The sequence below is a fragment of the Mycteria americana genome, chromosome 11, assembly GCF_035582795.1.
Source record: "Mycteria americana isolate JAX WOST 10 ecotype Jacksonville Zoo and Gardens chromosome 11, USCA_MyAme_1.0, whole genome shotgun sequence".
Classification (NCBI taxonomy): domain Eukaryota; kingdom Metazoa; phylum Chordata; class Aves; order Ciconiiformes; family Ciconiidae; genus Mycteria; species Mycteria americana.
Genome location: NC_134375.1, coordinates 6,059,978 through 6,081,882, shown reverse-complemented (window position 1 = coordinate 6,081,882; position 21,905 = coordinate 6,059,978). Strand labels below are relative to the sequence as shown.

The window sequence follows — 21,905 nt, the reverse complement described above, 5'->3', positions numbered from 1 at the left end:
CGGAGAGGGGGGCCCCAGCGGGCAGAGCACCGGCACCCCCTCTCCGCCCCGGGGCCCCGGGGGGGGGGGAGCGCGTCGCAGGGGGCGAGGGAGCGCGGGTCCCGTCCCCCCCCCCCCCCGCCGGGGGGCGGCCACACGGCCCCCCACGCGTCGTGTCTGGAGGATCCGGAGTGCCCCCCCCCCCCCCGCGCCCCCCCTTCCACGGTCCCCGCTTCCCTCCCCCGCAGCTGCATGCCTGCAGGGCCGGCTCTGCCTGCGGCTGCCGCCGGCGCCCCGCGTGCCCGCGCCCCCCGCGTGCCCGCGCCCCCGCGCTGTATCTCTGGCAAATAAAGACCCCGCTGAGGACAAACTGAGACAGCACCGGCGCCGCCCGCCCCGTCTCTCTGTGGGGCCCGGGGTGCCGGTGCCTGCCGCGCGGGCCGGCGGCGGACGGCGCGGCCGCCGCCAGAGCGGAGTGAGGCGGGGCGGCCCGGGCAGGCCGGGAGCGGCGTTGCTGCCCAGGCGGCCAGGGCAGCTCGTCCCGGCCAGCGCCCGCGAGGGAGCTTCGCTGCCATCGTTAGGCTTCAGGGTACACGGGCGCGGCGGGCGGGGAGACCCGGGGGGGGCGGCCCCGCCCCCGCCCGCAGGCCCCGCCCCCTCGGGCTCCGCCCCCGCCCGTGGCCCCGGAGTGGGGGCGCGGGGCCCGCGCTCGCCCCGTGAGGTCACTTCCGGGCCGGGCCGGAAGCGGCGGGCGCGCGGCCGGATTTGAATCGCACGGCTCCGCGCCGCCGCTCCGGTACCGGGGCCGCGTCCTGCCGCGCCGCCGCCATGCCCATCCGGGCCCACTGCACCATCTGCTCCGACTTCTTCGACAACGAGCGGGACGTGGCGGCCGTGCCCTGCGGGCACACCTTCCACCGCGCCTGGTGAGCGCCCCGCCCCGCCGGGCCGGGGCCGTCTGCGGGGCAGCGGGGCGGGCGGGCGGGCGCTCCCGCCGGGGCCGGCAGCCGCTCGCCGGCGCGGGGTATCGGCCCCGCAGGGCTGCGGGTTCCCCCAGCCGGGGCGAGCCCGTGGCCGGCGCCCGCCGCCGTCCCGCCCGGCAGCCCCTGCCCCCGGAGCCCCTGCTCGGGCCGCTCCCCTCTGAGGGGGCTCTGGGCGTTCGCTGCGCCCCTGGTGCCCGCTGTGACCCCGTTCGCCGCCGCCCGGGCTGGGGAGCCGAGGGCGCTGCCTCCTCCCTCTGAGCGGTGGAGGCCCCGGCCGCTTTGGGGGCCGTCGGGGCAGCGATTCCGCTTTGCAGGGGTCCGGAGGAGCTCACGAAGCTGCCGCAGGAGCCTCGGCTGTGTTGCCACTCCGCTGGCTGTGGTATCCCTTCTCCTGGAGGGCTGGTGCCAGCAGATTGCTCCTACACAGGGTGTTTATCTGGAAGGAGCGGTGTTAGATTATGAGTGAAGCCTCCCAGGCAATCTCATGCTTTTGCCGGAACTGTTTTGCAAGTGTTTGTGTTGGAAAGAAATGGCTCTTCTGGGGAAATAAATTTTGCGTGTGGGGAGGGTGCGGGCATTTGCTTTTCTGGCTAACGAACTCGGAGAGGGACCGTCGCTCGCCGGTGCGACGGTCACTTCTTAATCGGCGGCGCAGCTCGGGCTCGTCCTCCTCTAACAACCAGCGGAGGAGGAAGAGCTTCCAAAGGTAACCTGCCAGCTCCAGATTGTTACCCTGCTCCGAAAATAAACCCTTCCGAGTGTGACGTGATGGCTTGGTTGCAAAATGCATTAGTAGCTCTCCTGAGGAGCCCGACAGGTCTGCATTCATCATCTCGGAGCAGAGACCGGCCCAGTCTCCCTCGCTCTGCAGATGCGTGTTTGGAGTCAATGGCACCCTTCGGAGCTGGCCAAACCAGGGATCTCTCGGCTGTCGTATCCTGATATAGCAGCTCTTGTGCCGCTCCGTGTGCGGATCCGTTCGCTCCTGCGATGCTACAGTTGTTCAAAGACTCTCCCAGGGAGATCTGAGCTCTGTAAAAACTCTGCTCTGGTAAAGATAAGCTGGCATGCTAAATTCAGCTGGGAATTGTCTCGGAGGTGAAGGTAGAGTGTGCGTGCTGGAACATGGCGTTCCTGTTAGCTGCACCTCTGGGCTAAATGTTTGTGTTTCCGTTTTTAGTTTGTAAAAGGAGTCGCATCCTGCTGTCTCCTGGTGAGTTGGGGGGTGGCCCCCGGGAGCAGCACTCCTGGATTTTGAGGATTCACCGTATGTTTTCTTTTCCTTTCTCAGTCTCATCCAGTGGTTTGACACAGCACCGAGCCGGACTTGCCCGCAGTGCAGAATCCAGGTAAAACCATCACCTAGGTACACCTCTGTATTTCTACGGCACCATGCTCTGCAAACGGCACCGATGAGCTGTGGCCTAGGCCTGTGGTGGTACGAGGAAAAGGCTCATGGTATGAAGCAGAGAGAGTTTTCTGTCCCTTGAGGCTCTCCCCAAAGGCTTAGAGGGTGAACGCCCCTTAGCAACCCTTCTGATTAGAAGGGGTGGTCTGAGGGTGCCCAGCTGCTGTCTGTGTTGTAGCGTCTCTAGAAAGGGTCTCTGGGTTTTCATGGCTTTTATTTATGCTGAGTAAGTATTGGCATAATGATAGAAAGGGCTGGAAGGGGTTAATCAGGACATCTGGCTTGTTTTTCTAGAGTACCCTGCTGCTTGCTCTCAGGTAAGCAGCCCATTCTGCTGCACGTGGTCCTTATAATTGAGTCCTTGCTTTGCAGCACTCGGCCCTTCGCTGAGAAAAGCAAAGGCTGGGGAGGGAAGGATGCGCTCTGCTTCTGAGATGGAAGCCAAGGCTTGGGGATCCAGTGGCTTAATCAGGACCTGATCTTCTTTGAAGTCCCTTGTGTCACCAGCCTTGATGCCGCCAGTGGGTCTTGGCGTGTAGCGGCTGCAGGAGATGTTGCCTCACATTCAGATGTAGGCTTTTAGCCAGCTGCAGCTTGGGCTTGTTCTGTGTTCGTGCTTCTTTCTTCCTCTCAAGGTCTTGGCCCTTGTTCCTTCCCTGACTTGTTGATTCCCTCTGTTCTTCACTGCCTCTTACATCTCTGGGTTACCATGGAGTTATCGCGAAATAACATCTTATGTAGCAGTAACTATGCAATTAGCTGGTGTCATGACTGTATATAATACTTAAAACACAAAGCTGTAACTGCATGGGGGAGGTGTGGAGAGCTATCAAATTCAATTACAGCACCTTCTGCCTGCAGAAAGCAGCACATACTTCTGTCTTAGGATTTGGCATCGTGTTAGCTCAGTGTCAGCTGCTTGGGCCTTAGCTGCCAGAGAACAGACTGCGCTTGATTCAGAAATGCCTGAATCTTTCTGCTGCGGCTCAGGAGCTTGGCTGGAGTCGTGCTCCCAAAACTGAGGGGGGGGGCGGGGGGGGTGGTGTGTCTGCTGCTGTGCTGATGAGCCAAAGCAGAGTATCATTGCTAATGATGTCAAGCACATGATCTGACTTGCCTTTCGTGGCAAGTGACAAGATGGTACCTTCTCCCCCTCCATCTGTCTTCCATATCCGTTGTGTTTCCATACCTGCGCCCACCAGCCTCTTCTGTCTCCTGTGTTTAGGTCAGCAAAAGACACATCATCAATAAGCTGTTTTTTGATGTTGCCCTGGAGGAGCAGGCAGCACCGGATGCAGAGACCTTGCAGGTAATTTGACTGGGTGGTTGTTCTGTTGTGTGGTGCCTCTTGGAAGTGCAGCCAGGGCTGCTGGTCCTCTGCCAACAGCTGCTTCCTGAGCTGGTGCTCGCTGTGCTCGCGTTTCAGACCTGAAGCACATCAGTGTCTCCTGCCTGTCCCTGTTCTCCCTCTCGGTGCTCGCTCAGTCTCGGCTCTGTTGTAAGGAAGTCTCCACGTGGTGGTTTAGAGCTCCCCCTGACCAAATCAAGAAGCCTCCTGTACTTTACTGCTCTTCCTTCTGGTTCTCACCTGACCTGGAAACCTCCTGAAGCAGCATCGAATAAACATCCAACTGCTGCTTCTCCCTTGGGTCTCAAAGCCTTGGGGGTGAGGCTACAGAGCTTTTCCAAAAGGCAGGAGAAGGAAAATCCCAAATGCAATGAACTGCTGCTGGTGTCTGTGGCTTGTTTGTGCACGAGTCCTGCTAACCCCTCTGGAAAGAAGGGGCTGTTAGAGGAAGTGCCACCTCCTCACTTCTCTGGAGGTGGGTTTGTTTGCACGGACTGTAAGGAAGCAGGGCAGGATGGTGATAAATCGTGCTTTCCCAAGAGAAATTAGGAGAAGGACTGCCTGAAGCTGCACCAGCAGGGGAGTGGACAGTGTCCATGGTGGGGATCCTGGCTGGAGCTGGGATGCTGGGTGGTGTTCTCCAAGTACCACCCTTGGGTGCGGAGAGCTGGGCGCGAGAAGGGATGAAGGCAGAGTGGCTGTTCTGTGTTCTCCTCCTTGTTTAGTGTGGATGAAGCATGGCTCCTTATGTCTTGGAGTTGTCTGTTCCAAAAAAAATGTAATCAGTTGACCTTGGTATAATGGGACGCTTGTACCCTCTTGTGTTTAGAATCAGCATGTGCAGCAATTACCATAATTAGCAGTTGCCATGACAATGCTATATGTATATCGTATGTTTTTAAAATAAAGCCAGCCAGACTATAGTGTCAGTAGCACTGTCATTCTCGAAGACTGCTAATAAAGAAACTGAAGGCCAAAGTGTGTGTGCTGAGGAAATGAAAAAGCATCCCTGGGCACCTGAAGCTGTGTGCCCTAGAGGCAAAGCAATGGCTCGGAGCGGATAAACATTGCCGTTAGTACGTATTCAGATCTGTTCTCGCAAGTGTAAATAGATGCGTGATTCAGAAATGGGTTGACTGGAGAAAATTGCCCTAGAAAAGCTTTCTGTTCCCTCTCACCCCCACCCCAGGATCTAAGATGTGTTCCCCCAGCCTTCCCCTCCAGGCAGGCTGTGCTGAAGAACTGCTCCCTTGCTCAAGGGCGGGACTGTGGAGCTGCTCCTGCACACCAAGCTTGATGGTAACTCATCATGCTCCTACAAAGTTTGTTGTGTGGCCATCAGAGCCACATCTCGCCCTGAGCGTGCAGCTTCCCTAACGAGAGCGCTGAGGTCACTATCTAATGGGAAAGAACCAAATATTTTCTGGTGTAGATTAGCGTAGTTAGTTTGTGTGGGCATTTACTGCCCTGTGCACGGACTCAGGTTGCTGCTGGGCTGATGCTGGTTTGTCACCAGTTCCATGTTGTGTGCTGCCTTGTTTCTGGAGGATATGGAGCACCTTAAGAACGTGGGCGACCATCGTGGGTGGGATTTAATGTCCATTTAGACTGGAGTTCTGTCTGCAAAAAGAAGTGGTGACTTCCTCAGTCAGAAGTGATTTCACCTGGAAAAAGTCCCCAAATCCAGGGTTTGTTTGCCAACCACTGCCTGTGCCTCCAAGAGCCTGGGCGTAGAGTGGTACTTGGCTCTGCAATCAACTGGAGCTGTATCTGTGCAGCCCACAGATGTCCTGAAATGAGCATTTGGCCTCCTGCCATGAAAAGGTTGGACTGGGGCAAGGGAGTGTGCTTCAATGTGCTAGAAAGCAGAGTGCGTAGCTGTGGTCTGCTTGTTGTCTTGGGGAGACAAGCTTGGGATGCTCTTCTGAGAACCAGTCCTCTGCACCCAGTTATAAGTGGTCAGAAGAGCTCCTTCATAATCTGAAACCTCTTCTTGTCGTTGCAGAATTATCCAAATGATCTTTTGGATAATAATTGTCTTTCGTGCTATTCCTCACTCTTCCTTCTGCTCTGAAATGTTTATGGTCAAAGGAGTGCCAGGGCTGCTTTGCTTCCCACCACTGGGCATCAGTTTCAACTGAAACACTGGAGGGAACTTGGTTCCTTGGAGTAGCTGCAGACCACAGACTGCACGCTGCGACATGTCCAAGCGTTTCTGAGTGCTGAGCCTGGGTTTATCCTGTATTGCTCTTAAAGATGGTCCTCAGCGATCAGAACAATCTCCATGTGGCTGTTCCCAGAGCAAGAAAAGCGTGAGTTTTGGGGTGTAACACCTCGGTGAAGCTTGTCTGGAACCTGACACTTCGAGTCGCTTGTGATCTGGGGAGCCGAGAGCCCTTCTTCCAAAGGAAAGGAGACTTTGGCTTGTTCAGCTTGGTGAAAAGGAGGCAGGAGGAGGAGGATTCCTGCCTGTAAACCTGCTGGGGAGAGTAGAAACCTGGGAGGACAGCTGTCTGTGTGTGGTCAGGATAAACTTATTTGATCTTGGGAAAATGTGGTCTTGTAACTCGGGCTGGCAGAGAGAGGAGAGCTTCAGTCAGAGGAGTTAAAACTGGAAGCAGCCTTTAGGAGCTGTGGTGGAGGATGAGGGATTTCAGATTAAGTTGATGAATGAGGTAATGTTACATAGCTGCCCGCAGTAGCCCGGGATTTCTTTGCTATCATGCTAATTAGCACATCTTGTGAGCTCACTAATCGTTCCTGAATAGGACTCAGAGGAAGCTACTCCAAAATAGTTCCTGCAGCAGAGTTAATTCCATGTCAGCCCGCCAGCTGTTGTGCCCCCGGGGGCAAATCCAAGTCAGCTCTGCTAGGCTTTGCATTCAGTCCCCTCTGCTTACTGAGCTTTACATCCCATATTCTCTTTCCTGCCTTTATTGTCACTAGCAGAGCTTCGCTCTGGTCCCGTCAGATCCGTGGTCACTGGTGCTGCTATTCTCAGCTCAGATTTGCATGTAGCGTTCCGGGTTGCACAGATTTGTGTGCTCTGCTTCAGTATTGTGTAGGCATTTTATTGTGGTTTTATTCCACTGCAGTTCCTGCCTGACTTGTTATGTGCTTTCCTCTGCAGTTCTCTAACACAGCTTCTTAAGTCATCTTCTGTTGACTCTTTCCTGTATATATTTCTGTCTTTATATATATACGTGCACATATATATATATTTATATATTGCCCTACTTTGTAACCTCTCTATACTTCCTTTGGCTGTTTGCCAGTGTTCTTAAGTCATACGACTTCACTATCTATAATTTAAACTATCGAGCATTTGCTGCCTCTTTCTGATCCTTAATGAAGGTGCTAGAAACATTTGACCTTCCCCAGACCCTTGTGGCGTCCAGGAGATGTTATGTGCCCTCAGTTTGGTATGGATTGGTTTACCGGTGATCTGTTTATGGCCATTTGACTGAGCTGCTAGCTCATATCAGCATCCTGAACTGCAGTGACTTCACCGTCCGTCAGAATGCTAGCTAGTGCCTTTTGATTGTATGCGTGGTTACCTTTTCAGACATTTGGACATGCCCTCCTGTCTCCCACCTGCACCTGATTAAAGTTCACTTCAGTTCAAAGCAACTCTCAATCCAGTTAGTCTGGCAACATCCCTGCCTTATTGCCTTGTTTAGGTAAAATGTTATAAAAATTGTTCCTGTCTGATTTCCTGTGTTTCCCTGAGAGCCTTCCAAAATTATTCAGCTAAAACAAGATGACTGACAGTGTGAGAAACACAAGGTTGACAAGGCTAAGACAAAACTGGGATATTCTCTTCTCCCCCTGAAGAATGCCATTTGGAGGTGCTCTTTGCGTTCCCTGCGATAGTACTTGCTTGTAACTTGGTGCTTGCTGTTACTGCGTTCTCTTCTTAGCACCTGGCCGGTGCAAATGCCCTGCCGAGAAACCTCTCTGGTCCTTTTAAGATCTGGCACAAGCTCCTCTGCAGGGCGTTTCCTAATTGGGTTTTCTGTGTGTCGTTTCAGAATGAACTGGACAAGGTGAAGGCTCAGCTTTCCATGAAAGGTGAGTTCCAGCTGCTGGCGGGGGATAGGCAGCCCATGATCGGCAGGTCCTGGGCTCTGCCTGTGCTAGGTGGCTTGCCCAGGCCTGAGGAACCCCTCTGCAGAGCCCACCCCTCTCTGAAGCCGAGGGCATGGTGCAGGCTGCAAACTGTTTTGCTGGAGCAGCTTCTTCAGAGCTTTTTCTGAGGCGAGAGCACCTAAAGCTGTAGGACAGAGCCAGAGTTCACGCCCTGGCCCAGCTCTGCCATAACTAGCGAGCCCTCTGAAAGGTGAGAGACATATATGCAATTTTTTTGCCCCTCTTCCTAATCACAAGCTACAAAAGTGCAGCACGGCTATATCTGGAGCAGGCTTGCTGAAAGCAAAGCCCTTGGTTTGCTCACTGGGAAACTCACAGCTGCACATGGCAAAGGCTTGTTCCTTCTAACAAATGAGGGGGTAAAAGTGGTGCCCAAGCAGCAGTGGGAAGGCTTTGGATTTGTTTGGCTGTTGCAGTGCCACATGTGTCGCGCGAAGAGCAGACGGAGTTCAGTGTGTGTGCTTCCATTTTCCCATCTTTAATTTTAGAGGATGTTTGAGGGAGGCAGGAAAAGCAAAAGCCCTGGAGACTTGTCGATGGGTTTTAAGCATCGTCTGTAGGCAGCCTGTCATCAGAACATGAGTCATGAGCAGCGAAAGGAAAATGTCAGTCTGAGTGACAGAAATCCAAAGACACACTAGCAGAAGGAGAAAAAAAATCTTTAAAGAATGCTGGGGGCTCACCCACGCCCTGAGAGTCGTCTTTCCTCTGCCGTCCCTGCGCGCACGAGACAGACATGAATAGCCAGTAGATTCAGGATTCAGTCCTTAGCCTGAGAGCAGAATTGGATGGTCTGCATGTCTCTATTCTGAGGCCTGTTTTCTTGCCAGCTTGGTTGAGTTTAGTGACTTGGTAGAGAGCCAGATCTTCTGGGGAAGGTGGCTGGGATTCTTGCTAGGATGTTATCCAAGAAAAACTGCTCGAAGGCCTGCTTATCTTCTCGACTTCTGGTGAGTAGAGGTTGGATTTGACATTCCCTGTCCCATTCTCTCTTCATATTGGAAATGAGAAGCTCCTTCCCACCTCCTGCCTCCTTTGCTGTGGGCACTCTGCTCTCTGGTGGTTCTTGCGTATAAATTCTTCACTTAAAGATGTGCTGTGTGCTGTAGAGGAGCTGTGTAATTGCCAGTCTCTGATCAGCTTGCAAATGGCTCTAGAGGTGCGGAGCTCTGCGCAGACCCAGCAGGCGCTGGGGGAGGCACTCTGAAAGAGCTGAAAACTCATTCCTGCAGCACAGGGAGGTTTGACTCCTGCCATCTGCCTCTGGGCAGCTGGGAACGGAGGAGGGGGAAGCCCTAACTCTTCTGGTGGATGTGGAGTCCCTGCAGATGCAGGGGAGCATCTCCAGGCTGTGCTGCCTCTGGTGAGGAAGGGTTATTCAGATCAATAGAGAAAATGCTTTGCTAAGGAAGAAATCTGTGTTTCCCTAGCCACCCGTGTGCTTCTGCTGGGATATGTTCCTCTCTTCTTCCCCAGTCCCACGTGGCTCTTTTACTGTATGATCGAGTAGTGAAGCTGCACTGCAGGTCATGCTTCCATGGAACGTGTTTGAAAATGGATTGCTTGCAAGGAGAAACAGCTTTTTGGAAAGGCACTGATTTGCTCTCCACCGTTGTCAGGCTGGAGCCACGGACTATTTTAGCAAAGACAGAAGATGCTGAGCTGAAGACTTTACCCTGCTCTCAGCAGGATTAGATGGAGGGGTTGCTGCTTTCCCTCATTGCCCAGCTGCTTCGAGCTTTCCAGTGATGCTGGCTGTTCCCTGCTTAGGTCTGTCAGCTCCTGATGATGGTTCTTGCTTTGTGAGCTGTTCTTCCCTTGTCTCGACAAAACTGAAATCTGGTGGTGTCTCCCACTACCTTCTCTCTGGCGGTCAGAGGCATGTGCTTTGTTCCTGGATTGCCTGCATGGGGAGGGATAGCAGGACTCAAAGGCTTTGTGACCTGCAAAAAGTGGGTGCTCTGGGGAATCTGCTTCAGCTGTCGCACGTCCTGCAAAGTCCCCGGTGCCCAGCAGAGCTCTGCTTTACTGCCTCTTGCCCTTCGACATAGGTGCCGTGGTGAGGGTAGTTGCAGCAGCGTGGTGACGCAGCAGTGTGGTGGATCGCTGTACGCAGCCACCCGACAGCCCCCGAAGGGCTTCCTCGCACATAAGGCTCTGTGGGGAGAGGACAGGCTGGGGGCTCGGCTCTCCAGCTCTGTGACGGCTCGGTGTAACAGGAGAACAGTTTTCCCTGTGCGAGCCTGGCTGTGAGAGCATGCAAGAGTTAAGATGCATCAGCTTAATGCTAGCAGGGCTGGCACTGGAAAGCTATTAAAAGGAACTTGTTATCTTTAGTAAAGAAAATCTTGAAGCCTGCTGGCACTGGGAGAAGCAATTGCTCATTACAGACCCTGGTGCAGACAGCTTTTAGGGAAATGGCTCTCTACAGGAACGGCCAGCTCCGAGCAGCCTGCAGCCTGAGACTGCAAGCAGTGTCTGTGTGTGGTGCTCTGCTGCTGTGGGGCAGCTGAAGTCTGGGTTACTGGGCCATGACCTTTTTCCTTTTTCTTTTCCAGAGAAAGAAAAGCGGGAATGCCAGGCTGTTGTAGATGGGCTGAGGGACACTCTGGATGTGCGCAATGCCACAATAGAGTCGCTCCAGAAGGTGCTGGGAGAGACAGAGATGCTGTGCTCCTCTCTCAAGGTACCTTTCCCGTCCCCGGCAGCACTAACCATTGCACAGTCGGTGTTAGTTTTGTTGAAGATCTCCACAGGCCCTGCTAATAAAGAAATTGTGCTGGTGGGATTTTGGATCTCGTGCCTCGAGACTCCCATCTCCTTGATCTCTGAATGACAGAAGGGCAGTGTAGCTGGGTTTTCATGTTGGGTTTATTAATCCAAAGCGAGTGGTGGTGTCGCTGGTCTCAAGGTCCTGAGTGCGCTCCACTCGGGGGTGATTCAGAGGCGTAAAAGCCAGGCCTGTGGCTTGCGTACAAGTGGCTGCATCTCAAGGCAGAGGTGGCCGGAGTGGGGGAGAGACGCCAGCCCAGCCTGGGGATGCTGGCTGAGCCTCGCTAATGAAGTGGCAGTGCTGATCATAAAGGTAGCAGCATGAACCGAGAGTGGGAACTGGCCCCGGCGCCCCATTACCAAAACACTGGCTCCCTGCGGTAGAATGTTCTTCTGAAATGGGTTTAGGCCAGGCGGGATTCAAGGAAAATTAGTTTCTTAGTTTGATTGGAGGAGAAATCAAACTGAAATATATGGAGGGGGAGTTGCAAGCTTCAGCTGAGTGGGATTTGATCCAGCTAACTCTCCTGTCTCTGTTCTGTTGCCAGGGCTTTCTTTTGGTTAGGTTAGTAATGTGTGAAGTCCAGGGATCAAATATTCCTGTTGTGTTTCAGCGTGCAGTGACTCAGTGTGTAGTCATGTACTGTGCGTAAACAGCAAGTGAAAGAGGGTAAGAGCAGGAGACGCTTTGTTGAGATGTCTTGTAGTGAGGAGAGCGACTTTGCCTTGGCGGTGGGCTGGGATGGGCAGTCTCCACTGTGTGAAGATGATGTGCCTGTCACAAGAAGATGGGGTTCAGGCAGGTGAGGTTGTGAGCTGCAGGCCAGAAGGCAGGGTAGGGGGTCAACTGCACTTCCCAAGATCTCTGCCCCTTGGACTATGGGTCTGACCCAGTAGCCTAAACTGCATCATGTTCCTTGACCTGCAAGGCCAAGTGGCCTGGGGAGAGCTTGTACATGGGTTGTGGGGTCGTCTTGCTGTATGCCACCTGCAGCTGCGCTCTTCCTGGTAGGAACCAGTCCAGAAGGTCTGCCTGACACTAGCAATGTGGTGCTGTCACAGGGTGGAAGGAGAGAGATAGTAAGGAACTAATGCCAGACAGGCCTTGCTGTGAGCCAGCACGATTTTTTTTGCCTGACCAGGGGATTATATCCAACCTGCTTGGGTGTAAAGGTAGCCTGAGTCTGTGCCATGCCAGAGATGCTCCTGGAATCCCAGCTGTAGCAGTGGCAGGATGCTTCTGATGCTCCCTACTCCTGCAGAAACAATTCTGACAGTGGAAGCTGGTGCTTGCTGCTCAACTCAACATCCCTGTGCTTGGTTTTCCTCCTGGCACCTCAGGAGGAGGTTCTCTGGTTATCTTGCCTGTTGCAAAACCCTCTGTGTATGCTTAAGTCCTTTTAATGAAAGCTGGGCAGGGCAGAAGGATTAGGGACCTGGAGGTATCTCTTCTGTGGTGTACGGGGTTTCCCAGCTGAATGCCAAGCGCTGTCTTATACTGCATCATTAAAGATTAAAGCACTAAACTTCTGCAGTGAAAATACAGGCTTAACTAGCTGTGACGCAGGTCAAGCCCACAGGCTGCGAGCTGTTCCTGTCTTCTGCTAGCGCTGTCAACTGCCTCTGAACTTTTGTGTGAGAGTTTGCTGCTGTTTCAGGCTGGCTGAGGCTAGGAACTCTGCTCCAGCCTGGCTCAAAACACTGCTTTGGGGATCTGAAGTGCAGAGAGCTCCGGTTAGGAAGAGTTAAAGATGGGCTCTGCTTAAGCAAGAGTAACATGTGAGCCTGCAACACTGTGCCTCTGCAAAGTCCCAGCAGTCTCACAGCTGTTTGGTTTCTGTGGCAGGAAGTGGATAAAATCCTTTCACTTCTGCGTGGAAGGAAGCTTTACGAGGCGATGGTCTTTGCCCAGGCCTCTCCCTGGAGTCAGCTCTGTGCTGAAACCAGGCCCAGAGCCTTCTGAAGCTGCTGTGCGAGGTGCCCAGGCACACACAAACCTAGACAACTCTGACGCATCGGAACGGTGCTAATTCAGGCCAGCTTTCCCCGTCCTCTGCCACACTGCAGATCTGTGCCTTTTCAGCTCAGCTGAGGTTCTCTGTTACTGCTGCCTACTGCTGGAGAGCCTGGAAAGGTGATGGCTGCAATAGGCTTGCAGCCTCTCCAGGCAGGTGAGAGAAGTGCCCGGGTGGGTGTCTGGTTTGGCTGAGGTCTCCCAGAAAAGACCCACTCAGCATTCCTATTGATGTTTTAAGCAGCTAATGGCAAGGAGAATCGGGAGGCTAAAGCACAGGGATCAGCTGTGCACGGAGGAAAAAGCAATAGCGAGGTTTGCTTGCCGTGGACTCCCTTGCTTTTGAAAAACAAATTGTCGCTGTGGACAGGGTACTGCCCAACCCCACAAACGCTCCCAGTAGAAAGGAGGCTAAGACGCAGTTTCAGCGCCGGACTCGTCTTGCGATTAGCACTGAGACCCTGCTGCGCTTGCAAGGAGCAGAGCTAGGGGTGCAGCGGGGAGGGAGCTAAACTCTCCGTAATCCTGGGCTGCTGAGGTGGTGATAGCATTAAGAGCCAATGTATGCTCCCAGCTGCCCGCAGTGCGCATAAGCCAGGATGTTTCTCTAACAATCCCTGGAGCCTTCCTCACGGTCTGTGTGCGCTTGCTTCTCTGCAGAAGCAGATGAAATTCTTGGAGCAGCAGCAGGAGGATAACAGAAGTTCAAAGGAGGAGGCCCGCCGCCTGCGAAACAAGCTGAGAACCATGGAGCGGTGAGATCCCGGGCTCTCCCTGGGCCTTGCAGGCTGGGCTTCATGCCCCTCTCCTTCTCGGAGAGGGAGGGAGGGGTCCTGCTGTGCCTGCTGCAGCATCCACCTCCACATGCCGGATCGTCTTGCCCCGTAAGGTTGGAAACTGCTGCATTAGCAGGCCTGCCCTTGCCTGTCTGTGCTCTTGCCCCTGCTATGTTTCCAGACGGCTGCTCTCCCTAAACAGCAGCAAGGCACGGTACTGCGTACAGACTGGCCTCATCGCTAGTGTTTTGAGTGTGGCTACGTGCCATTCCTGTTGTGAGAGGATGCTGGGGCAGAATCCCAGCCCAGGAGCAGTCAGCCACAGGGCTATGAGGCCCGAGAGCAGGGCCATTGGCCCCACGTGCGGTATGTGTGCACAGCTGCCCCTTGTCTAGTCTGCCCATGTAGCACTACTCTTCCCTAGCAAAAAGCCCTGCTTCTGGTGGGGCAGTTGTTGTGGCAGGGAAGGGAGAGACATCCAGAGCACCTGCAGCAGGAGCTTAGGCTGCACCAGCTCCTTCGGGGGAAGCAGGGCTCCAGCCTCTTTTCCCAGCTCTGTTTGTGACTCATGAGCTGAGGGTACTTTTTTTTTTGTGCAGGATTGAGCTGTTGCTTCAGAGCCAGCGCCCCGAAGTGGAGGAGATGATCAGAGAGATGGGGGTCGGGCAGGCAGCGGTGGAACAGCTTGCGATCTACTGTGTCTCACTGAAAAAGTAGGTGCTGCGGACTTGGCACAGCCGGCTCGTGGTGTTTTGGGTGTCCCCAGGGAGAACCCTCTGCCGAGTACCGGCAGGCAGACAGGCTCTGCAGGGCTCTCACCGCCTGTTTGGGCCTCCACTGGGTTTTGACTGGCAGATCCTGGGGACCTAGATTGGAGCCTGTCACACTGAACTGTTCCTGTTGTCACTGTAGTGACATGCATGTCACCATGGGAACTGTCTCCAGAGTTGTCAGTGCACCTATGAGGTGATGATTATTATTCCCTCTGCTCTCCTCTCACGCCCGGGGGGAAATGAGTGGATGAGGGGCTCCAGGTCGTACCCTCTGCTGCATTGCACTGTGCAGCTGTGGCCTCGAGTGCTCTCTGGCAAGGCAAATCTGCAGTGCTGCCCTCCCTACCTGGAAATCCGTCTGGTCCTGCTGGGCAAAACTACAGCTTCTTTGGGTCTGTTCTGATGGCAGCTGAATAATTGCAGCTTTGATACAAAGCTGTAATGAGGCAAGTGTCCCTGTGGTGTAATTGGGAATGAATGTGCATGGCCAATAGTGTGAAGTCTCTGAAAAGTCACTTAAAGCAAAGTCCCTTATTTGCTGCCAGCATGGAGGCTGCTCTATTGTCTGTCTGTCTTTTCCACTGGCAACTGAAATGTCTGGATCGAGTTTCCATTTTACTGGTGGATTCCGTTCATGCCCTGTTCTCAGGCATGGTATCCTGCGCAGCTTTTTTTCTCCCGCGTGGTGTAGCGGTATGTTTGACACACTGTTGGTCAGTGTTAGTACACTCAGCTCTGTTCCCTAAAGGGCTTTGTGTCTCCTGGGTTTTCTCTGGTGGCTCTGCAGTTGCAGAGCTTCAAATTAAGGGTCTTGGGTTGCCTCTGAAAAGTTCTAGCTCAATCCTATCATAAACGGCATGACTCTTCTGGTCTCTTTGCAGGGAATATGAAAACTTGAAGGAGGCTCGGAAGATCTCTAGTGAGATGACAGAGAAGCTGAAGAAGGAGCTGTTTTCTGTCAATAACAAGGTAAAGGGAGAGTGTGAGTCGCCAAGGTGACGTCTGGTCTGTAGATCCCTGTCAATAACCATGGCCCAAGCCCTCTGCAGTGACCCCCTCCCACACTGAGCACTACTTGAGTGGTACGTACGGGTGGTGTGGAAGTGTCAGGCTGGGGTTTCTGGGTCAGGGTGTGATGCTGCGGTGAGTGAATGGCTCATCGGCTGTTGTCAGGAGTGCAGTCTCTGGGGACACTGGTGGGGCAGCATGTGCAGAGCCAGCCAGAGTTTGGCAGGGAGCCTGGACTGGAAGGCAGCAGCATGCAGGTGCTCCGCTGCTTCCACTGGGCTCTGGAAGCAGCACTGCCTTCATCCTGCCAAACTGCCGAGCATGAGCTAGCTCAGCTGCCAGCCACTCCTGCTGCAGAATCGGGCCCCCAGGAAAGGTGAGACGGGGTTTGGAGCCAGCACCAGTTGAGCAGGGCTTAGCCCTGGCTTGGCACAACCACAGTCACACTCAGCCTTGTGCCTTCAGCCGACTGAACTGGGCCAGGGCTCCTGCATGATGCTGGGCCCAGGCAGGAGAGGTCCCCGGGGTGTGGTGAGGACATGCAGGTGGCTCTGCACAGAGCCTGCCCGGGCTGGTCCTGACCTGGCGCAGAGCATGGAGCTGCTGCCATGTCTCTCTCTTGCTGTGCTCCTGCTCCAGGCCTGGCTGGGCTCTGTCAGCTCAGGTCGGGAATCGCTTTCTGTCAGTTCTGGTAGCAAGTCCCCATGAAAAGTGTGTGCATGTCACCTCCAAGGCATGGGTGTTCCCTGGGGCATGCCTGCGTCCAAGCTCACAAACTGGGAGACTGGAGGTGGATTTGGCCTATTTTTGTTACCTGGCCGTAGCTGTTGTGGTCCCCTCAAATGGAGAAGGAGGTTCTCAGATTGCTGTGCTGTTCCCCAAGGGAGTTAACCCCCTCCATGAGGTGCTGCTGCTGGAATCGGGCTGCTTCTGGCCGAGTCGGTGCCAAGCTGCAATCACCGGCTTGGGTCAGGAGGATGCGAGTCAGTGCACTCAGGGCTCTGGGCTTGGCTGACGGAGAGCTGACCGTACCGACACTTTGTGGGCTGGCCCAGACTCCTGAACCCACAAATGCCTCTGATGTGGTAGCAGTCCACTTCTTGACTGCTGCTCCTGGCATGCTTCCCTGTTGAATCAGGCTCGTCCATGTGCCACTACTGCTGATGCACAGCCATCCTCCAGCCTGCGGTTTGCAATTCCTGTGCTCTGGTGTGTTCAAAGTCCTGCAGGAATTCAGAATGCAGCCACCAAGTGTCAGAGCAGGGAAAAGCTGTCACCATCAGGCATAAATGGAAATGCTATAGGAAGGCTTGTGTTGGGCAAGCAGCCCTGGAGATCCCTCTGCAGGCAGCTTGAGGAAATAGGCAGGCATTGGATTGCTCTGATACAGGAGAGATTGGTCAGGCTGCCACAGGAAAACCGAGCCCTGCAACTGGAAAGTAGCATGTGCTGCAGAGCATTCCGCTCTCATGGGGGTCTGCAGTCTCCCTTACCTACGTGTTGTAACCAGCACTCTGTTTGGGGCTGTTTGTTCTGCAGCTGCAGAAAACAGTTTCGGAGTTGGAGAAGACAAAGGAGGAGTTAAAAAGCACCCAGAAGGATCTGAAGAATGCGGACAAGGAGATCTTGGTGAGAATATCATTCCTTGGTCTGCAGTAACTGGCAGCTGGCCATGGCTTGCAGCTGCAAAGCCAGAAGTTATGCTGGCTCTTGCTCAGTGACTAGGTTACCCAGCCCACCATACCTCTTTTATCTGCCCCACCTCTGAGCTCCACCTGATGCTGATTTATGGAAAAGGGGCAAAGTATCTGCTACTAAATCTTTCCTTATCTTGCTGTCTGCTTTCCCTTTTCCCTCCAGAGTCTGAAGAAGAAGATAGACATCCTGCAGGATACTCTGAAAGTCCCATCTGTAACCAGAGAGACACTCAGCCGACTAGTCTTTGAAAGGTTAGTGAAGTACATCCTCAGATACAGGCCAAGGATAGAGGCGGCAGGTCTAAAATAAGAGCTGACAGTTTAACTAGCTGGGGAGGCAAAGATGTGCTAGTCTGGCAGGCACTGCAGTAGCGCGGTCGTCTTGCTCCTTGTATCCTATTTTGGTTTTTTTTCTTCTTGCTGACAAGATGGTGTTTGGTTTACCTGGAAAGAGGGTGTGTTTTGGAGGGTTTGGGTCAGGAAGGGATGGAAGAACGGGCTATGTTTTGACAAACTCTGCCAATATGTCCTGCCTGGTAAATACCCCTAAAGCTGCTCTTCTGGTTGCCTCAGAGTTGGCCTTCTAGTGAGTGTGCCCTGGCATATGGACACCAGAGATCTTTGCCAGGCAGAGGAACCTAGGCTGAAAAATGGCATTTTTTATGTTTTTATCAAGCCCTTTTGAGAAGCCTGTGCTATTACCCCAGTACAGCAAGCTGGGTTGTGTCCACAGAGCAGCAGTGTGCCAGTGTGTTTCCCTGGGCTCAGGGTGCTGCTGTTTATAGCGCAGGCCATTTGAGGGTGAACAGCAGTTTGGGATTTTGACTATAAACTCTGGGATTCAGCTTGTCCTTTCTGTGGCTTGTAAGCAGAATGGGACTCTGATCCTGGCCCCCACTGCTGTCTTGCAACTCGGTTGTGTAGTGTGCAGCTCTGTCGTCCTCTCGTCTGCTGGGTGGCAGGCAGTGGTCTCCTGACGGCTGACACTTTGCATGGCCTTGCAGCCCCGCTCCTGTGGAACTGCGGCACCCGAAGCTCCACCGCCCGGCCCACAGCGATGAGATCAATCTAGATGCTACTTTTGATGTGGACACCCCTGAACATCAGCCCTGCAGATCTCTCTTCAGCCCTGCAAAAAGGCAGAAGCTGGATAAAAAGCTGTGAGTTCTCCCTCCTCTTTCTGCTTCTAAAGGAGATCAAAGTCTTGCTTCTTTGGAAGTTGCTGTGTGAGATCAGATAGCTCTCCAGCTGCCTGATGTCGTGCTGCAAGTTTCGTCATCATTTGCTTGGCCTTGTCTGTCCTTGCCAGCTCCACTTGAACAATATCTCTGCTGATTTGCTCCTTGGGCTTCTTACAGGCCTCCTGTGGTAAATCTGGCGAAGAAAGTTCTGAAGGAAACAGTGGAGGTAAAAGGGCTGATCTTGATTTTTCTGTATCACCTCTTTGATTCTGCTCTTAATAAGCTTGGGACAAAGGACCCATTTTCTCCATGTAGGAGATGCTGTGACTGTAGACTGGCCCATCTATAGAACCACAGCACACGCTTCAAAGTGCTTTGCTTGACAGTCTCCTAGAAACACTGTATTGCTGCCTCAGGCCTCCTGGAATTGGGCAGGAGAGGGAGGATGGGGACCCACGTGCTTCTTGCTGATTATTCTGCCTCAGAGGTGCTTGGCACACACAGCGTGGGGCTGACCACGAGGGCCGTGGGGTCGGCTAAGGGGGCTGTTCTCCCAGGCTTGCTGGGTGCAATGTCCTGCCTCCCCAGTGCTGCTCCACATGAGCCCCAGTGGGAGGTTTGAAGCTGCTGTTCCTTGGCCTGACACGTGGTACAGCAGTACCTACTACCTTAAATAGCTGTCTGTTATTAGTGCTCCCTGTACGTGGACTAAATTCAGCAGATCATGCTGGTTAAAGGGCTTTTCTCATTATTTTGTGGGACAGAACTGGGCAGATGATCTGGAGGATGATGCTCTTCAAGGACTCTTGCCAGCATTCATCAGGAACTCTGTTCTCTCCAAGAAGCCATCTTCGGGTAGCTTGCTGGGTCCCCGCAAGAACACGGGCAGTGTAAGTATGACTGTCCAGTTGGTGAGCTTGTCGAGGGCTGGCACTGGACGCCTCTGTCCTGAAGTGACCCTACAGGAGGAAGCAAATGAGGCTTTTACCTTCCCACATACAGTGTGTGGAAAATAAATCTTGGAGCATGACCTGGCTACTTCCCAATCTTGCAGAGCTCCAGGGATGACAGATGCTCATTCCCTTCCCGGCAGCAGACTAAATGGCCCTCCATCTCCCATTCCTCCACCTCCTTGGAGCTTGGGGTATTTTTCTCGTATTCCTCAGTCCCAGTGACAAAATCCTAAGCCTTCCTGCTGCTTGGAAGGCTCAGCTTTCGTCAGAAAGTGCCCAAGCTACCCAAACTTTACTAACGCCCTTGGGTCTGTCTTTTTCCAAAGATGAGGGCTTAACACAAGTACCAAGTGTTTCCAGGTGCTTGTAACCCCTCCCCAGAACCTGTGGCCTGCAAGGCTCCCCCTTCCCCATGACCAACATGAGGAGAGGTAGCCAAGGCTCTGTGCTGTTGCTCCAGGCTCATTTCTTTCTCTCTCCTAGGTGAGGATGGGATACGATGGCTTGGGAGGCAGAACGAAGTTCATACAGCCTGTATCCTTTCCTGCAGCTCGCGTGGCAGTAGTGGTGCTGTGGGAACCCCATCTCTGTTTCAGCCATCTTGGGGAGTCCTGCCCCCCAGCCAACAGAAATGGGCTCGGACCCTCAAGGAACCATCAGATTTCTCTCTATCTGACTTCAAACAAGTCTGAGCTCAGCAAAGGCATCAAGGACCTGAACTTGCTGAGGGCATTATGGGAGGCGGCTCATTCAGAGAAGCGTATCAACTAGAAATCAGTGCAACTTGCAGGGGCTGCCTCTGCCCTTGGGATCTCTGAGCAGCAGTGTAGTGCAGCCTCTTCTGGCCGCACGCCCGCCAGCCCGTGCAGCCCGAGCCTTTGCTCCTGCGGGACGCTGCTGCTTGGCCGTGCCTGTCCTGGTGGGCAGCCCTGCAGCAGGTGAGGAGCGGCTGGGCTGAGCTCACCCGGGAGCAGGGAGCTCCTCTGGCTCCCGCTCCTCATGCAGGAGCAGTGTACCGTCCCCTGCGGAGGCTGCCCCTCACCTGCCTCTCCCGGGCAGTGCTGCCAGAGGGCTGTGTGGTGCACTATGGCTCTGACACTGCTCTAGCTCCTGGTGCTACTTTTGAGGGGGTTTGTGCTCTTTGTAGAAAACCAGGAGGGCGAAGCAGAGAAGCGATGAGCTGGAAGTCGTGACCTGCTGGGAAACGTTGGGCTGCTGCTCCTGTGGCCTCACTGTGGAGGGGTGGAGGCACCCAGTGGCAGGGAGATGCTTGAGCCAGATCTCTGGGGCCAGATGTGCCCGTGCTGCCAGCCTGAGGTGAATGGAGAAGGTGGGCAGCCGCCCCAGCGCTGCCCCTCGCACGCGGCCGATGGAGGAGCAGCTCATTTCCCTGAGCCCGAGTGCTGTTTGTGTAACCCCGCGGTTCTGCTAGCACGGCCTGCACCTGCCTTTCAGTGCTGCAGCGAGCGGCTGCTCAAGACTGTTTACAGTTCAGTGATGTTTAGTTTCTGCCACTTCTGTGTCTCTGACGATTTGTATGATGCCGTGTGAGTTAGAGAGGACTTATTGCTCCAAGGGCTCTTCCCTTGGGGTTGCTCTGCCTTGGGAGGCTGCAGGCTCTGGCTGCTGTGCCTTTCCCAGCACAGTGTCCTGGCTCTGACATGCAGGGTAGGTCTTGAAGCTCCGATAGCTATGCTTAAACGCTCTTCTGTGTGCAAGGGGGTAGCATAGAAGTGGGAAGCATTCCTTGACTCATGGGACAGGAGCATGCCTGAGCTCTGCTGCTGTGAGTAGGGGGCAAAGCCCAGCCTGTCGTGCAGGGAGTTTTTCTTTGGGTGCAAATGTATGGCTAGGTCCCAGGTCTGCGGTTCAGGCTAGTCTGCAGCAGGTATTGGATCACTTGTGTCCCCAGGGCCTTGGTCTCTACTTTCCTTGACAGTTTTACCTCCAGACAAACCTGGCAGAAATCCGTCCGTTAGCAGTGAGGAGCAAGAAGAAGAATGTCTCCAGGCCAGCATCTGCAGCTCCCTCCGCATCTTCCCCCAGCAGCAGCCAAGCCAGACTGGACAGTTTCCTGCAGTGAGAGCCCCTGCCTTCCTGGGCAGCGGTTGGGCAGGGCGGCCGCAGGGCTGAGCGCTCTTGCCCAGAGCCTGGCACCAAGCAACGCGCAACCACTGCTCTGTGTGGGGGGGCTACTGTTTGCAAAGCACCAATGCTGTGGTGTGGTGAGACGAGCTGCCCTGGGGAGAATCCTGGCCTTGCAGCAAGCTGACAGGAGACCAAGCCTCTGGCTAACGCTTGGACTGATTTACTGCCCCCCCCCCCCCGTTTTACCCCTCCTTCCTCCTATTTTCATGCAGAATAAACAGGGTTTTCTTACCTTCTGGCCTGCTCGGAGCTCTACGGTTGCTGCTGCTGTTGGGCGCTCTGCCATCAGGTGGAACTGCACTTCTTGGATGCAGCTGCAAGCTAGAGATGCGGGAAGGGTATCTGGGGTGTCAGCCTGGAGCGAGAGCAGCGAGAAGGGACCTGGACCAGCTCTATGCCTGGCGTAAATAGTTCCAAGGAAGTTTTCTGGAGGAAGAAGTGTGCAGAGGGCAGAGCAGTGCTGGCCTGTGTTGCTGCAGGGTGGCTGTATATTCATCATCAAATTAAATACCTTCCCTCTGCTGCAGGCCTGTGTGGGCTGGGGAGACCCACAGGCAAGCCTGGGGGTGTTCTGCCTTGCCCTGCTTTGGGCCATGAAGTCCACTGCGCTTTTGCAGACTTGGCACTGACATTGCTGACCTGGGGAGGAGGGTGTTGGGGGTGACCCCCTGCCCTGCTTGGAAACGGGGACACCGGTGTGCTGGTGTGACCTCTGT

General features: G+C 54.3%; 1 protein-coding gene across 3 annotated transcripts; it reads left to right on the top strand.

Moving 5' to 3' along the window:
• The first annotated feature begins 778 nt into the window (after positions 1-778).
• TRAIP (TRAF interacting protein) lies at positions 779-21,418 on the top strand. 3 transcript variants are annotated; one of them, XM_075513893.1, is made up of 15 exons: positions 779-905; positions 2,254-2,311; positions 3,596-3,679; positions 7,750-7,789; positions 10,426-10,553; positions 13,314-13,408; positions 14,029-14,142; positions 15,084-15,171; positions 16,750-16,839; positions 17,071-17,159; positions 17,912-18,067; positions 18,266-18,314; positions 18,853-18,978; positions 19,525-19,575; positions 20,993-21,418. In XM_075513893.1, exons 1-15 carry the CDS (start codon positions 808-810, stop codon positions 21,122-21,124), a joined length of 1,398 nt encoding a protein of 465 aa, XP_075370008.1. In that variant the 5' UTR covers positions 779-807; the 3' UTR covers positions 21,125-21,418. The 3 variants fall into 3 exon arrangements, with proteins under 3 accessions (XP_075370008.1, XP_075370009.1, XP_075370007.1); XM_075513892.1 differs by lacking the exon at positions 779-905 and adding an exon at positions 969-1,668; XM_075513894.1 differs by lacking the exons at positions 779-905; positions 18,266-18,314 and adding an exon at positions 956-1,668 and having other exon boundaries at positions 20,993-21,076.
• The last annotated feature ends 487 nt before the right edge of the window (positions 21,419-21,905 follow it).

Coding starts and splice junctions, on each gene's coding strand:
- TRAIP (XM_075513892.1), top strand. CDS start 1,421: ATGAGTGAAGCCTCCCAGGCAATCTCATGCTTTTGCCGGAACTGTTTT. Junction 18,068..18,265: donor CAGAAGCTGGATAAAAAGCT/GTGAGTTCTCCC, acceptor GGCTTCTTACAG/GCCTCCTGTGGTAAATCTGG. Junction 18,979..19,524: donor CCCGCAAGAACACGGGCAGT/GTAAGTATGACT, acceptor TCTCTCTCCTAG/GTGAGGATGGGATACGATGG.